Source organism: Thalassophryne amazonica, chromosome 10 (assembly GCF_902500255.1).
Source record: "Thalassophryne amazonica chromosome 10, fThaAma1.1, whole genome shotgun sequence".
NCBI lineage: Eukaryota > Metazoa > Chordata > Actinopteri > Batrachoidiformes > Batrachoididae > Thalassophryne > Thalassophryne amazonica.
This window is the reverse complement of record NC_047112.1, coordinates 106,823,272-106,841,540: the sequence shown is the minus strand read 5'-3', so window position 1 is coordinate 106,841,540 and position 18,269 is coordinate 106,823,272. Positions and strand designations below refer to the sequence as shown.

Below are 18,269 nucleotides of genomic sequence, written 5' to 3'. Positions count from 1 at the left end.
ATCGTTCTGGGGTTTGGCGCTGCGATCGGGGACAGTGCCTCTGGATTGGCAGACCGGGGTGGTGGTCCCTCTGTTTAAGAAGGGGGACCGGAGGGTGTGTTCCAACTATAGGGGGATCACACTCTTCAGCCTCCCCGGTAAGGTCTATTCCAGAGTACTGGAGAGGAGAATTCGACCGATTGTCGAATCTCAGATTCAGGAGGAGCAGTGTAGTTTTTGTCCTGGTCGCGGCACACTGCTCTACACCAGCTAGACCAGCTCTACATGCTCCATCGGGTGCTCGAGGGCTCATGGGAGTTCGCCCAGCCAGTCCACATGTGTTTTGTGGATCTGGAGAAGGCGTTTGACCGTGTGTCTCGGGGCACCCTGTGGGGGGTGCTCTGGGAGTACGGGGTCCAGGGTCCTTTGCTAAGGGCTATCCGGTCCCTGTACGACTGCAGCAGGAGCTTGGTTCGCATTGCCGGTAGTAAGTCAAACCTGTTTCCAGTGCATGTTGGCCTCCGCCAGGGCTGCCCTTTGTCACCGGTTCTGTTCATTATTTTTATGGACAGAATTTCTAGGCACAGCCAGGGTGTAGAGGGGGTCTGGTTTGGGAACCACAGAATCTCGTCTCTGCTGTTTGCGAACAATGTTGTTCTGTTGGCTTCGTCAAATCAGGACCTTCAGCGTGCACTGGGGCGGTTTGCAGCCGAGTGTGAAGCGTCCGGGATGAGAATCAGCACCTCCAAATCCGAGGCCATGGTTCTCGACCGGAAAAAGGTGCTTTGCCCTCTTCAGGTCGGTGGAGTGTCCTTGCCTCAAGTGGAGGAGTTTAAGTATCTCGGGGTCTTGTTCACGAGTGAGGGACGGATGGAGTGTGAGATCGACAGACGGATTGGTGCAGCATCTGCAGTGATGCGGTCGCTGTATTGGACCGTCGTGGTGAAGAGAGAGCTGAGTAGGGGGGCAGAGCTCTCGATTTACCGATCGATCTACGTTCTGATCCTCACCTATGGTCATGAGATTTGGCTTATGACCGAAAGAACGAGATCAGGAGTACAAGCGGCCGAGATGAGTTTCCTCCGCAGGGTGGCTGGGAGCTCCCTTAGAGATAGGGTGAGGAGCTCGGTCACTCGGGAGGAGCTCGGAGTCGAGCCGCTGCTCCTCCACATTGAAAGGAGTCAGTTGAGGTGGCTCGGGCATCTTTTCCGGATGCCCCCTGGATGCCTCGCTGGAGAGGTGTTCCGGACACGTTCCCATTGGGAGGAGGCCCCGGGTTGACCCAGGACACGCTGGAGGGATTACATCTTTTCGCTGGCTTGGGAACGCCTTGGGGTTCCCCCGGAGGAGCTGGGGGAGGTGTGTGTGGATCTGCTCCTTTTAGCTCCGGGTCATAGCGTAGCATGTGGGCTTGCGGAGTTGAAGTGTTTCCTAAGTACTTGACTTTCATTTTTGCAGATTTTGCACACTGCATAAGTCATGTCAAGCTCCTTCTTACGCAGAAAATAATAAAATCCAAAATGTGCCCAAACACTTGCCTTCAGCAAAGACGGTGCTGGCTGAATTAGCTCTTCGTCCGCCATGCTAAGCTACAGCCACTGAACTCTGCAGCTCACGAGTGTTTGAAGCACGCCGGACCCCCCCCCCCCCCCCTTGCTGTAGTACAGAAGCCGTTGCCTGACAAACAGTACACGCAGCGAGTAAGCAAGATTATGTTTAAAAAATGCTTTTAAAAAATCGATTCTTGGACATTTTGGATCGATTCAGAATCGTAATAAATAAGAATCGCGATTTGGACGTGAGTCGATTTTTTTCCGACACCCCTACTGACTATACTATTCCTTTCTTGGGAACAAACTTCTCACTCTCGTTAGCGGTAAACAATGTTGTTGTGTAAGTTAAAGGGGGGGGGGGGGGTACAAAAGTTCCTGGGGGCAACAGCTGTGTTGTAGCAAGAGGAGAAAAAAACCCCTCATTTTTTTAAATTTTTAAATCGTCCACAACAAAAAAAAATCAATCGATAAAATTGATATATCACCCAGGTATACCTTCATGTGTAAAACAAAGTCATTGACTCCTTTGTACGAGTTCTACATGATGGGCAATGCCCATCTGATAGCCATACCCTTACCAAAAAGTAGTATATGCAAGTATGTTTCAAGTATACTTCTAGTTACTTTTATATACTTATCAGTACTATTTTTTGGTAAGGGTAGTCACATCTGTGTTGCTTGTCTGTCCACAGTCAATAATTAGTAAGCATACACATCACTAACAGGAATGGCTGGTCGTCATTTCAAGTCCATGTCCACATCACAGCTCTCCCGTTGAGATCATGAACGAAGCCGTCTGCCATCATCACCCAACTTCGCTTTCCCCCCGACTCTTCGTGGTCACACTTCTCCAAAATTGGTTTACTGTACATCTGTGTTCAGGCAAGCTGAAAAACAGCTGCACGTTCACGGCAGTAGCTATAATGTGGTTTAAACAGCGTGCTGCTCCAGTACAGACAGCAGACTCCGCACACATCGAAATCCAAAATTTGACAGACTCTTTAAAAGTAAAATAAAATTAACAAAGCCTACCAGCTCCACAGCAGAGAACAAAATACAAAATTAAAAAAAATGAACAGGGCACTCACCCACATCTAGAATGATTTCCAAAATTAAATATGTTAAAGTCCACACCATCAAAGAAGTAGTCACACATGGATCATGCACATTTGCCAGCCGGAGAATAAAGTCCAGGTTCACGCCATCAAAGAGGTCCCGGCTGACATCGTCACATGTATGGCGTGCGATCGCCACCTTTGGAACCATGTCCAGGTCCATGCCATCTGTCTGTGGACAGATATCTTCCACGGTTCCACTGTGTGTAAGCCCACCTCTGTGGTCGTGATTTAGAAGAGCAATAAAAAGGGTAATACCAGCTGGTGCGGACAGGTGTTTCCAGCCCACTGACCATGAGCCACGGCTGTTAGACTCTCTCAGCCACTTCCAAAAGTCTCCCCACTTTGTTTCTCTCTCTCTGTCTCTATCTCGCTCTCTCTCTATCTCTCTCCCTCTCTCCCCAACCCACCCACCAGTTGTCCACACACACACTGCAACAAACAGGTGTGTAGGACGTAACAAAAACATAGTATATGAAAGTCCGGCCTTGGCTCTCATAATGCGTTGGGTAGGTGTAGGTGTTGTTTGCAGGTTTGTTTCAATGCTTGATACAAGAAATATGTTTTTGTTTCTCAAAAACATGATCTGATTGGCAAAAACTAACACCAGATTCTGATTCAGCACCCCAAATTACTCAAAATCTGTTGAAAAACTCCATTCAAGAAAAATCGTGTTGACCAGTGTTATTAGTGCATGTGCACTTACAGTTTTGACTTACAGCCATGAATACTCTGATGTTGTGTTGCTAACTGGGACATTAAAGTGTAGGTGACGCGATATGTTATGTTGTTGTTGTTTTTGAGTATTTAAGACTAAAATTAAATAATTTGAAATTTATCCTTTCTTGGTGTGCAGTTACTGAAGAGATAAATATTCGGATTTTGAACCGCGCGCTACTGAAACCCAGGAACGTCCAGACGAGCATTGGAGAAGGAGGAAGTGGCATTCTGATGTTACAAAGAGCAAAACAAACTATTTTTTTGAATCAGTTGATTATGACCAAAGAGCTGGCAAAAAAAAAAAAAACAGTTTATCATCTCCACCTGCATGCCAAAATCACCTGCATTATTGATTTATTTTTTTATAATCACCATTTTGTGTTTTGAACTCTGCCAATATCGTCACTGTTGTCAGACTGAAGGTTTTCCTCCAAGGTTTCTTCTCCCTCATTGTCATCTAAATAAGCCTCAAAACCATAAGGTTGTGTCCTTCACAGCTTCTTCAGAAACATCTTCAGACTGGACTTAAAAAAAAAAAAAAAAAAAAAAAAGCTCCACACTAGGAAAAAATTTGTCTGAAAACAGCTCGGCCTTTGCTGTGTTTGCAATCGATTTGGGCTTGAATCAGCAGGTCCCGTTCTGGTGATGACGTAGAAACTATATGGCCGCAGCAGAGAGCTGAAATAGAGCGCAGGCTTCTGACAGCTGTTGTTTATCCTTCACCCGCACACTTATCATAGACATTTATTATTCAGGATTTTTTAAAATATCAACATATCTTTTAAAAAAATTTTTATGTGCATTCAAAGGCCCCAATTGCATTTCAATTTAATAATCTAAAAAATTGTAATTTGCCCAGTGGCACCCAACTGTTTGCGTTAAACTGGATGCACTTTGACTGCCTTTCCAGCTCTGTGCCATGGTTAATTGATTTATATCCCACTTTGTAAAATATGTTGGGCTTAGCTTGGTATGAAAAAAATTTTTGTTGTTCACTGTTTTTAGAATTTTGCCTCATATTTATGTAAACCTCTTTAATTTATTTCAAATTCTGAGTTTTAATTAATTGTCTTACTCTAAAAAGAAGTGCTATATCAGCCCTGAGGTGGTTGGTGCTGGTGATCATCGCCATATTATGTAGCGTCAAGTGGATGAGAGTCTACAACTCGTCTTGGATGGTACGCCACTTTCACTTCCCCAGCTGAGAATGGTACCCATTTACAGCTGGGTGGATTAAGACAGTGTAGATATTGGCCAATCCCAGTACTGTCCCTTCGCTCTCGCAGTTGGTCCTTTCCCTTCATTTTGCACATTCCAAATACAAAATGCAGGGAAAAGGGGAAGGGAGAGTACTGGAATTGGGCCTGTGTTGTCCAAGGACACAGGTAGCATGAGCAGAATTTAAAACCAGATCAACATATTGGCAGGCTAGCTGCTCTACCCTCTAACAGGTCTCACTATGATTTTTATTTTTTAACTTATATTCATTTGTTTTTGCTTTTCAGGTACTTATTTTCCCTGCAGCTGAAAAGAGATCTAACAGAGGGGAAGCTGACCTGCACAGAAAATACTGGAGCCCTTATTGCCTCTCACCTCATCCAGGGTACGGTGTACCTAAACATGTTACTACTGTATCAGTTTATGTACGTTTTGAGAAATTGTTTTACTTTATCTTTTTGGCTCAGTATAATAAACCTTTTGTATATCGTCACATCTTTATCTTTATACAGCTTCTACAACATTATTGGAATGGAAAAGCCAAATTATTTATTTTTAGTATGTACTGAAACGTTTGAGTGAAAAATATCAATTTAGTCTCGTGTTTGGCTTCTGAAGGCTGCATGTGTTTAAAAAAGGATAAGCCAACATGAAGACCACAGAACTGCCTACAGGAGTAAAGAAAGCCACATTGAAGCTGGGAAAATCAGAGATGTTGCACAAACATCACTCTTAGAGCATTTTGATTCTTTTTTTTTTTTTTATACATGCTTACTCCGGGTAAGGTTCACAGCAGCAGGGGGCTATCCCAGCACTCACAGGGCGAGAGGTGGGGTTACACCCTGAACAGGACGGCACTGTATTGAAGTCCACATATAGACAGACAAACATAACCACACTGGCCCCTATGTTCAATTTAAAGTTTCCACTTCACCTAAAACCTGCATGTCTTTGGTCATGGGAGTACGCCAGAGCACCTGTTGTGAACCCACGTGAACATGCCAACTCCACACAGAAAGGACCAGTCAGGAAGCTTTTTGGACCTTTTTGCTGTGAAGTGCTGTGATAACCACTAACAACCCCGTCACGCCTTCACAATTTAGCCAGTATATGCCGACCATATTAAAAACACTAGCGTATGTCTAATACGTTATGGGTAAGTTTTGTATAAGTTAAGAGCACGTTGAAACACGCTGATATACTTCATAATACGTGAAGTATGTTGAAAAATTTTGGGCATGCACAATATGTTCAGTGTATGCCAACGTATGGCTCACACATCCTGCATACGTGGGCCATAAGTTGTAGGTAAGTTATGCAAATGTTGACACACATTTCTTCTAAGTTACTCATAAGTCGAAATACAACTATTGATGCTAACCATCGAATGGCTCAGCAGCTGAAAGCTGCAGTCGGCGTAAATATAAAGTCTTAATCTTACCTGTTACGTCGTTTCAGTCATATTCATCATCACAGCCTGATGAAAACTTGTCCACATAAAGCGTGTGGAAAATGACATCTGAAGATACTTTAGTTCCTTGTGGTTGTTGAAGAAATGTAGTTTATTTTTTTAAAGAAGTCCCCCTGTGTTTTGTGCGTTTCTCAGTCTGAAACAGAGAACACCGGCGCTTTGCGCCATAAGAAGAAAATTTACTTAGTTGAGAGAGTCACAGCACCTCATTCATTCATGTCAGCGTTTAACACAGACATCAGTTCATTCTTCAGCATTATGCATGCAATGAAAATAAATCCCATGATCCACCAACACAAAAATCAAATTAAATAAAACTTGATGTTAAATTACTCTGTTGGGCCTCCGTGTGTGTGTGTGGGGGGGGGGCAGCATACACGTGCTCGATGACATGCTTGTCAATATTTATGTCTTCCGCCTGCCAAACAAAAGGGTTTAGCTGGTGGTGGAAGCACAAACCAAGCCATACTTAACTGTTCTGACTCACAGCATACCGTACAGTACCGACCTGGACTCCTCAGTGGAAATTGAGCTGTCAGCATACGTTGGATAAGTATTCGAGGTGTAACTGGCCCTTAAACCACCATGGTGCCCACAATTTGAGATGTCATGAAAAAGAAAAACAATAAATGCTGGTGTACAGAGCAGCAGGCATCAAATGGAGTAACCAAGGAATCTGTCTACATCTGGTGAGAAATATTATACTTTGAAGAAAGACCCCAAATCGACAGTCAGTGACATCATCAACAACAGGGGCGAAGATATTACAATATACCGTTCAAAGATCTGGCGCCCTGTCTTGTGGTTCTTTCACTCATATCAATATGTAACATGTCCATGTGCACATTGCTGTCTAGACGGTGCATATTTTTAGTGACATCCTGAGGTTTGGGTGTCAATTGGATGAAAGCTTCGCATTATGCAAGGGAGTGTTGTGGGCATTTTGTAGACAAAATATAATTCTAGTGTCACCCTTCATCCCCCTTTTAATCTAGAGTGTAAGAACACAGTGCTCTGATGTTAAACCTACGCAAGTGATGGCATGGAAAACAGGTTTTTGTGGACAACATGAGGGCCAGAAAAGAGACATAACACCAGAAGTTGCGGTGACTGTTTAACACTGATGGACATATTGCAGTCTTTTGTGACTCAATGTGACGCTACTTGTCAAAGTACGTAAAAAGCTGTTCAGTTATGCACACTGACACAGACTGAGTGAGCTTTCTTCAACTCATTTTATATAACACACTCAAAGGTGCTCAAATGTGCACAAGCACGTTTGACTTAGAAGGAAAATGTGTGCTGGACATGAAAATGACAACTGCTTCAAATGGAAACAAGGCTTAATTATCATGCACCGCATTGTGCATGATAGACGATTGAGCCTTAGTGACTTAGAATAAATAGCTATTATTGAGGCCATACCATAAGACTTGAACCAAGGGTCACAAAGCTATTGTGGAATTTGCAAAAACTAAGAGAAAAAAGTTAGATGAGCCAATTTTAAGGACTGGTGAGACCACGCTTAATGTTTGCCAAAGTGATGGAAATATCAAACTGTGGAGGAAGGAAAAGAGTCTGTTAATCATCCAAAATATAAATGTTATTCTGTGAAACTTGGTGGAAGAAGTGTCTTGATGACAGCTTCTGGAACAACAGAATGAATTCTGAAATCTACAGGAACATTTTCATGTGAATTTACAGAGAAATAAATCCTAAATGGTTAGGAAGAACTTCACACATCATCAACTGAAAGACTTAATCAGAAGTTCAAAAATATAGACTGGCCAAGTGAGTGGCCACACCTGAGCCCAGATGAGCTGCATTTCACCAATTAAAGAGGAAACTGAAGGGAGAAACCCCAAAACACACAACAAAAGAAAGAGGCTTCTAGAAGAACAGAACAAAAGAAAAAAGAAAAAAAGGTCTGATACTAGAGGGTCTATGCTGTTTAACCCTCTGGGGCCGATGCCGTCGTATACAACGGCTAAGACCAAGCTTTACTAAGTTATAAATAACTTTTTAATGATATGAGATAGGAACTTACTTTTTTGCTGAAAAGTTAACTCCACGGACTTTCAAGCCAGCCATCGGCCATCTTTGTACTCCTCATAGAAGCTGTGTGATGACGTGCACAATGTGAGTGTCCAATCGGAATTGATTCACCGTCACATGGTTTTCCAAAATCCAATCATAGGGCAGATTCACCTCACTTGAAAAGCCAAAGATCGTTTTCAGGAGTGATGTGTTACTAGTTGGCTCGTTTGAATAGCCCCCTGGGGCTCCAATGAGTACATACTATTGGGCTCCAAATGCGCCCTGCGCCATTACGCACAGCGATCAGTGAAAGCAGACGGAGAGCCTCTGATGACAATCTCACGTGCTCAAACAGAGAGTGTCTAACTATCAGGATTGCTCCACTAGTTTGCATGTGAATGTTACTGGATAACTCTGTTGCTTTTACCATGAAGACAAAAAAAATGCATAGACCATTTTGTATATATTGTTCAAAATGTGCATTTGTGTTTATTGTTTGAACCTTTTTGTTGTCCAGTCTTTCACACAAGACCTCAAATTACCTTTATAAAGTGTCAAAACAGTTGTTTATTATAGTTTGCTGTGTTTTGAATAAATGTGTGTGGAAAATTATTTTCCGCTTTACTGTTTACTTCCTTATTTTTGATTGTAAACCTTTATTACACTTATAAAACACAACAAAAGCATATATATTGTGAAAGCACAGGTTGTCCTGGAAAAAAAAGAGACATAAAACTTGATTGTGGGATGCAGGGAGAGCAGTTAACAGCAATAATAAAACATTTATGCCAGGTGAGTGAACTGTCCAAAAAATGCCCTCGGACCCCAGATGATTAACACATCTACATGGAAATAAAAGCAGACACTCTAAAGCCCCTTTCACACTGGTGTCGCTGAGCAAATGGCCCCTTCTAAAAACATTTATCTGCCTTCCTTCACTGTGCATGCATCCGAGTCTGACTCTCTACACCCAAAGCAATCAAAGGGAATGATGTGCTTATTTAAAGTAAAACCTCTTAAATCATTCTAAAGTCAGTTTTAAGCAGAAATGAGGCCGTTTTGAGCAGAAACGAGGTGATAATCAGTGAATAGCTGCTGGCACTCAGAAATGATGTAGGCGCTGCAGCAAGTCAGTCTCAGGCATGCTATTGTATCGCTCTGATCAGCCCTCTGTCTTTTATTATGCGATAATGCTGAATTTATGTGGAAATGATTGTTGTACAAAAGCTTCAGATGTCTGTCGCTGAGATACGTGATGACTGGAGTGCAGTTTTAAGCACAAATGAGGTGATAATGGATAAATCGCTGCCGATGCTCAGAAATAACGCATGCGCAGTGAAGCTGTGGGGGACCGATTTTTAGGGGGGACCATTCGATTGGCAACACCGGGCCTGTGTAGAGTTGGATTGTGCTACATATCCAGTATGCAGGAATGGCTGCGTAAATTGCGTGCAGAAAAAAACCTTGCGTGCAGGTGGGAGAAGTTTGGCTTAATGACGCGGTTTACAGAGTGCCTGGATATGCAGATGGATTTGGCATGGTGTACAGTAGTGCAGTGTTGTGTAGATGTACATAAAGTAGTAGTGTGTTGTGTAGACTTGCGTAGAGCACTAGGTCTGTGCTCTACACTGACAGTCCGCGAGAAAAATTAAACATGTTTAAATTTTTGCATCTATTTCACGGACTCCTTTGCGTCCCTCAGCATATTGCCACGTAGGACTGCATAAACTCAGTGTAGGGCTGCATAAGCTCGGCGTAGTCGGTACACGGAATTGCGCACCTACGTTGGCCCGATGTGAAAGGGGAATAATCTGTCTGTTCAATCATCTTTTGATCTCAAGCCCAGATGACTTCAGTCTGTAGCAGAAACTGTTCAAGTGGCCTTACTGTTCTTATACTTTCAGAGGTTACTGTCAGTGAGCTTGTATGAATAACTTCTTTTTTTTCTCTCTTTAACACTTCCCTCTCTTCCTCTTGTATAAATCACAGCGGAGATTGGTGACTATGATGATATAGCAGACAGAGATTATCTGAGACTGAACAAGCTTTTGCCTTACCAAGAGAAGGTGCAAGAAAGGATCATGGAGCTCCACCGCAGACATCTGTAAGCTGCTGTTTCTAATTTATATATTCTTATACTCACTCCTTTACTTCAGATCCCCTTCTGAAATTATTTCTCTTGGACAGTGGGTGGGGTGCTGTGGTACTAACACAGAACCCAAACTGAAAGAAAAGCATGCAGATGCATGTATTGGATATAATATGTTCCACTGTCAGTATTTGAGGATTTTTCAGATATCATTTAGGGATGAATGATTTAAAGTTTTTAAAGTTGCCGTATTTTCCAGAGTATAACTCGCACCTGTTTAAAAAAAAAAGCCTCTTAATAGTGCAGCAGATAACAGAGTATTTACAGAGGAATCCTTCAAATCTGGAAACAATCACCAAAGTTGGCACAAATACTCCTTAGACATTACTCTTTTGAAAAAACTGAGTATCCACTTGAAATTTCAGTAGGCGGCCAGGTAGGGGTCAATTGAAGAATTACACGGGGTCAAAACTTAAAAATGTTTCAATCATATTGAAAGCTATACCACATTATTTGTCTGGTCACAGCGATACCAAAAAGGTATAGTTTGGACTATCTGTGACTGAATGTTATGCGCTGGACGTTGAGTATATAAAATAATTATTTCGTAGTGGATTAATCATTTTCTCTGCAAGTTGGCTGCTGAAAGCAGCTCTAATTGCTTCCTGAATCACAGAGACTTGCTCCAGCTGGAGTCTCTTGTGTGTGCACACGCGCCGAACGAGCTGGAGAAAGCATTTGGAGCCATCTAGAAACGTAAATATATGTCATAGTTACATTGTCATGGCTTGGTAAAACAGTTGCATGTTCACTCCTTCTTGTGTGCAGCTGTAAAAATATATTTGTGACAGATTTAACATCTTGCTATCTTGCACCACCACTGGCTCTGTTCACTTCTTTACTCCACTTGACGAGCTGCACGTAGTGTTGGCGAGTTGATCGCACCACGTTGCACAAAATTTATGTGTGAAAGATTTTTTGAACATTTCAAAATTCTCTTTGCGCATTTGCACGTGCCGACGACCCTGTCGCATGCAATTATTGCGTGCATCAAAGTTGTGCAAGTGTCGGTGGGGCTTAAGTTTGGATTCCTCTACACAAAGCAGAATGGATAGTTTGTTACATCTCTGAAGAAGAAATGTTCACTGGGGGGGAGGGGAGTCTCCAATCATCCATCTATTATCTACACCTGTAAACTCCAATTAAGTGTCACAGAGGGCTGGAGCCTGTCCCAGCAGTCAAAGGGTGTGAGGTGAGGTACACCCTGGACGGGAGACCAGTAAATTCTTTCTTCTCCATTCTCCATTCTTTCAGTCCTACCTCCCCCCCAATGCCAGTGAGCATCCTATTAATTGTTACATGCTTTTTGCTGCTACCCGTTTATTCTTACTGGTTATAATTGTTTCTGTGAAAGTTGCATATCATCCTGCTCTGAAAAAAACAAGTTTGGGCACATCAAATAGTTGTCAAGCAGCAGGAAGCAGTGGCTGGCATATATCCCAATTTGTTGTCATTACCAAAGAAATGAGAAGACTAACAACAGCCAGCCACAATTACTTATGCAACCACCAACCAAGCAAAAATGGCATGAATACAAAGGCAGTCACAGACTAGGTCTATCCTTGTTTCTTTATTTATAAAGCATTCAGTGACATGGTTTTTCATTACACAGGTAGACTTTAGTTTTCAGTAAATCCACCATCAAATCAGTTTGTTCTGTTCTTTGAGCCATTGTGTGTTTAAATAAATAAGTAAAAATGGAGATGATTTAAAAATCTGACTAAAAGAACCCACCTAAAATCTACAACCCCAATTCCAATGAAGTTGGGACATTGTGTAAAATGTAAATAAAAACAGAATACAATGATTTGTAAATCCTCTTCAACCTATATTCAATTGAATATACCACAAAGACAAGATATTTAATGTTCAAACTGATAAACTGTATTGTTTTTGTGCAAATATTTGCTCATTTTGAAATGGATGTCTGCAACATTTTTCAAAAAAACTGGGACAGTGGTATGTTTACCACTGTGTTACATCACCTTTCCTTCTAACAACACTCAATAAGCATTTGGGAACTGAGGACAGTAATTGTTGAAGCTTTGTACATGGAATCTTTCCCATTCTTGCTTGATGTACAACTTCAGTTGTTCCACAGTCCGCGGTCTCTGTCATATATCATTTGCGCTTTATAATGCGCCACACATTTTCAAGGCAGCACTTTGCAATTATTTTATTTTCCTGTTTGTACAACCCCTGGCAATAATTATGGAATCACCGGCCTTGGAGGATGTTCATTCAGTTGTTTAATTTTGTAGAAAAAAAAGCAGATCACAGACATGACACAAAACTAAAGTCATTTCAAATGGCAACTTTCTGGCTTTAAGAAAAACTATAAGAAATCAGGAAAAAAATTGTGGCAGTCAGTAACGGTTACTTTTTTAGACCAAGCAGAGGGAAAAAATATGGACTCACTCAATTCTGAGGAATAAATATGGACTCACTCAATTCTGAGGAATAAATTATGGAATCACCCTGTAAATTTTCATCCCCAAAACTAACACCTGCATCAGATCAGATCTGCTCATTAGTCTGCATCTAAAAAGGAGTGATCACACCTTGGAGAGCTGTTGCACCAAGTGGACTGACATGAATCATGGCTCCAACATGAGAGATGTCAATTGAAACAAAGGAGAGGATTGTCAAACTCTTAAAAGAGGGTGAATCATCACGCAATGTTGCAAAAGATGTTGGTTGTTCACAGTCAGCTGTGTCTAAACTCTGGACCAAATACAAACAACATGGGAAGGTTGTTAAAGGCAAACATACTGGTAGACCAAGGAAGACATCAAAGCGTCAAGACAGAAAACTTAAAGCAATATGTCTCAAAAATCGAAAATGCACAACAAAACAAATGAGGAACGAATGGGAGGAAACTGGAGTCAACATCTGTGACCGAACTGTAAGAAACCGCCTAAAGGAAATGGGATTTACATACAGAAAAGCTAACCGAAAGCCATCATTAACACCTAAACAGAAAAAAACAAGGTTACAATGGGCTAAGGAAAAGCAATCGTGGACTGTGGATGACTGGATGAAAGTCATATTCAGTGATGAATCTCAAATCTGCATTGGGCAAGGTGATGATGCTGGAACTTTTGTTTGGTGCCATTCCAATGAGATTTCTAAAGATGACTGCCTGAAGAGAACATGTAAATTTCCACAGTCATTGATGATATGGGCTGCATGTCGGGTAAAGGCACTGGGGAGATGGCTGTCATTACATCATCAATAAATGCACAAGTCTACGTTGATATTTTGGACACTTTTCTTATCCCATCAATTGAAAGAATGTTTGGGGATGATGAAATCATTTTTCAAGATGATAATGCATCTTGCCATAGAGCAAAAACTGTGAAAACATTCCTTGCAAAAAGACACATAGGATCAATGTCATGGCCTGCAAATAGTCCAGATCTTAATCCATTTGAAAATCTTTGGTGGAAGTTGAAGAAAATGGTCCATGACAAGGCTCCAACCTGCAAAGCTGATCTGGCAACAGCAATCAGAGAAAGTTGGAGCCAGATTGATGAAGAGTACTGTTTGTCACTCATTAAGTCCATGCCTCAGAGACTGCAAGCTGTTATAAAAGCCAGAGGTGGTGCAACAAAATACTAGTGATGTGTTGGAGCGTTCTTTTGTTTTTCATGATTCCATAATTTTTTTCCTCAGAATTGAGTGATTCCATATTTTGTCCCTCTGTTTGGTCTAAAAAAAGTAACCGTTACTGACTGCCACAATTTTTTTTCCTGATTTCTTAGTGTTTCTTAAAGCCAGAAAGTTGCCATTTGAAATGACTTTAGTTTTGTGTCATGTCTGTGATCTGCTTTTTTTCTACAAAATTAAACAACTGAATGAACATCCTCAGAGGCCGGTGATTCCATAATTTTTGCTAGGGGTTGTATAATGTTACAATCAATAGTTGGTTTAAACAACAAGTAAATTTAGGTTTTGCATTTTGTTGTTATACTGTACCGAAAATTAACCGAACCGTGACCTCAGAAACAAGGTACATACCGAGCCGTGATTTTTGTGTATCGTTATACGCCTAGTACCCGCACTCTTTTACTACGAAGCCACGCTATTGTAACACTTGCAGAATGTGGCTTGGCATTGTCTTGCTGAAATAAGCAGGGACGTCCCTGAAAAAGACGTTGCTTGGATGGCAGCATGTGTTGCTCCAAAACCTGGATGTACGTTTCAGCATTGATGGTGTCGTCACAGATGACAGTGCCCATGCCATGGGCACTAACACACCTTCACACACATTTTGTAAATGTGTGTGGTTAATCCGCAAACCCCTAACACACATTTTGTAAATTTTTCCTCTTTTGTCCAGAGGACACAGCGTCCAAGATTTCCAAAAAATAATTTTAAACGTGGACTCATCAGACCACAGCACACTTTTCAACTTTGCGTCTGTCCATTTCAAATGAGCTCGGGCCCAGAGAAGTTGGCGGCGTTTCTGGATGTTGTTGATGTATGGATTTCGCTTTGCATGGTAGAGTTTTAACTTGCGCTTGTAGATGTAGCAACGAACTGTGTTAACTGACAATGGTTTTCTGAAGTGTTCCTGAGCCCACGCAATAAGATCCTTTACACAATGATGTCGGTTTTTAATGCAGTGCCGCCTGAGGGATCGAAGGTCATGAGCATTCAGTGTTGGTTTTCGGCCTTGCCGCTTACATGTTGAAAGTTCTCCAGATTCTCTGAATCTTCTGATTATTTTATGGACTGTAGATGATGGAATCCCTAAATTCCTTGCAATTGAACATTGAGAAACATTGTTCTTAAACTGTTGGACTGTTTTTTTTCACTCAATTGTTCACAAAGTGGTGATCCTCACCCCATCTTTGCTTGTGAACGCCTGAGCCTTTTGGGGATGCTCCTGTTCTACCCAATCATGACACTCACCTGTTTCCAATTAGGTGTTCTTTGAGCATTAATCAACTTTCCCAGTCTTTGGTTACTCCATCCCAACTTTTTTTGAAATGTGTTGTAGGTATCTATTTCAAAATGAGCAAATATTTGCACAAAAACAACAAAGTCTATCAGTTTGAACATTAAATATCTTGTCTTTGTGGTGTATTCAATTGACTATAGGTTGAAGAGGAATTGCAAATCATTGTATCCTGTTTTTATTTACATTTTACACGTCGTCTTCATTGGAATTGGGGTAGTAAATACCAAGAAAGCCAGTTTATGTTAACTAGAACTTCAATGCTACAATATTCATTACCTTTGTTTCAGAAAGTCATCTTTTTAAATTAATATTACTCAACAAAAATGGCTCTCTGATCAGCCAGCTAGGATGTCACAGTGTCAAACACCACACCCAAGATAGTAAACTCTATATCTGATTGGTTATAAAATATCAGTCCACAACATCATCTCCATTTTTATTAACCAGCAGGAGAATTCATTTGAAATTCTGAAGGCCTCAAAGAAGATTTTTCAGGTAGAGACAGCAGGGAAAAATTTGATTGGATAAAATGAAGCTCTCTTCTATATGAGCTGCTCTGGAAACTGCACAGCTCAAGGAGAGTAGCAGTGAAATTCTTTCATTGCTATCAATATCAAAATTAGTAAATAAATGTAATTGGAGTTTTTGTAATGTACATGTAATATAGATTAAAAAAAGTATTAAACTTTGAAAATAAATTTTTCATTTTGACAGTCTAGGCTAGCATTGAAGGCCTTGTTCAATGCTGGCCTAGCATTGAAGGCCATAACAGCCCAACTGTGGTAGGAAGCAGTGTAACCATACAGAAAATTCTGTAATGTCAAAAAGAATCCTGAATTCATTAGCATATTCTCAAATCTCTGTTTTATTTATAACCTCAAGATAAAAACTAGGTTTTGTAACTTGTAAATGGGTAGTGGTTAAGTGTGAACAAATAAAAAAAGTTAGGGATGCCTGGAACTCAACTTAGTAATTGTTTTTCCGACAAAACAACTCCTTGTGCTTTCTAGCCAAGAGTCATCTTATTTGAATGAGAGAGCCAAAAGGGGCTCTTTTTGAATGATGTGCATTAGACTGTATTTGAGGACCTTTGTTAATCTCTCTTTAGTTGTAGATACGGAGCAGCATGTGCGCTGGCCTAATCCTTTCCTCTGGCCAGTCATGTAGCCATAAGGCCAGTAGGGCAGGGGAGGACCTTAAGAAGATTGCACCGCTTAACGGATGAACAGAATTAGAATGTGGCAATGATTGGATGGATATCTCTCCCTAACGTGCTGTTTCTTTATAATGACATGGTTTTAGGTAATGCCTTTCAGATCCTGATATTGCAAAGAATTAAAGATAGCACTTTTCTGCATACAGTCATGATCTAATCTTTAAATTTTATGTAGTAATTAATGGAATAAATTTGAAAAAAATAACTTGGAATACTGCGCACTGTCTTATATTTTATACCAGGGGTTTTCACGGTGTGGGAGAGTGAGCTCCCCCTCAGAGGATTAGAAATTAGAAAAGCTGTTCGGACAGCAGGGGTATGTCTGAATTGGATACCAGTGCAGTTTTGTTTGTTCGTTTGTTTGTTTTTCTTGTTGTTTTTGTTTTGTTAGTGTAAAGTGGTCAACGTCCTTATTTTAGCCACATCTTAAACACAGAAGTTGACCAGGAACAGCAGGTACAATGTAAGAAGGTAGTCATCATTTTCAAGACTGACAGTGTCATGATTCACTGTGGAACTGCAAATGCATTATGGGAAATGCAAATGCATTATGGGAAATGCCGTTTTAGTGTTTCATTGCAGACCAACAGAAGAGGTGACTGGAAGCAGAAATTCATAATGGATTTAATCATTCACCTGTCTTGAAAATGTCATGTCTTGGAACTCGCTTGCGTCACCTAACGTGATGCTAATGGGCTAATGTTAGCATGTGGTGAGTGTCTGTTTCCTTTGGTCTGAGAAGCAGAAATAATTTGAAAATCAGGTGTGTCATCCAGTAGAACCCTGAGTCTGCCAAAGGTCATTTTCCCCTGATGGATAAAGTTTATGTTAAGAATTCAATCTAATATGTTGTGCAAATGAGTCACAGTAAGACCCTACAGTGCTGTTGTATGGGCCTTAATTTTACTTAAAAATGAAACATGGCACTACCATACATGTTTGATTTGATATGTTTGGTTTGAGAGAAGTTTATTCTCCTGCACAGCAGTGTGTGTGTGGATCAAAGTCGTGTAAGTGTCAGGGCACCTTAAGACACTGAAAAAAGTCAAGACTCGCTACCAAACATAAACATTAAAATTAAAGTAAAATGTCCTCACACAAATGTACTGAAAAGTTTTTGTTAAAGGTTTTACAGAGAAAGTTATTTAACAGATTTTTCCTGAATTGTTTTGATCACACACCTTCAGTAAAGCTATGCCATTAAAAGTTCAGCAACTTGAATTTAAAAAAATGTCTATGGACACAAACCATAAATAAGCATCTCACAATGAGATGCTTATTTATCATTTTAGATAAGTTTGTATAGAATTTAATAAAGCTGGGAAAATAAGGACAAAATAAAAATGGGACTTGTTTGTCAGATGAAACTATGTAATTTGCCGTTACAGGAGAGACATAACACCTAAAATAAGTTACAGACACAGTGTAGTGACCATACCAACACCAGTGTTTATATATACCATATCGGCATCATTAGCAACTTCAAAATTATTATTAAATATTGCGATATTGAATGTTGTCAATATCCACTATTGAGCAATAAATGCAATGCATATTTTGTGTTCAGGAGAGCTATAACATCCTGAGAGAAATTTTGCATTTCTAATGTGGGACACATCACATTTTATATAGAACTAGAAGCACTCAGAGAGTGCAAACTTCCGCCAAGGCTATGGGGTCACTGATGACATAACATCTAACATCTACACGCCGTGGAATCATTGAACCTAAAAAAGTCTAACAATGATGTTTGCTCAGTAGTAAAAAAAAAAAAAAGTTTCATCTGCTGTGACTGGATAGCATGTATCCTTAGCGCTTGGCATCACAGTTTATTGCAACTTGCAC

General features: G+C 40.7%; 1 protein-coding gene across 1 annotated transcript in view; it reads left to right on the top strand.

The window, feature by feature from the left end:
- The window catches only part of farp2 (FERM, RhoGEF and pleckstrin domain protein 2), a 203,733-nt gene that overhangs the window by 112,873 nt on the left and 72,591 nt on the right, over window positions 1-18,269 (top strand). Inside the window, 2 exon segments of the mRNA XM_034180697.1 lie at window positions 4,873-4,970; window positions 10,083-10,197. Coding sequence (XP_034036588.1) covers window positions 4,873-4,970; window positions 10,083-10,197 — 213 coding nt within the window.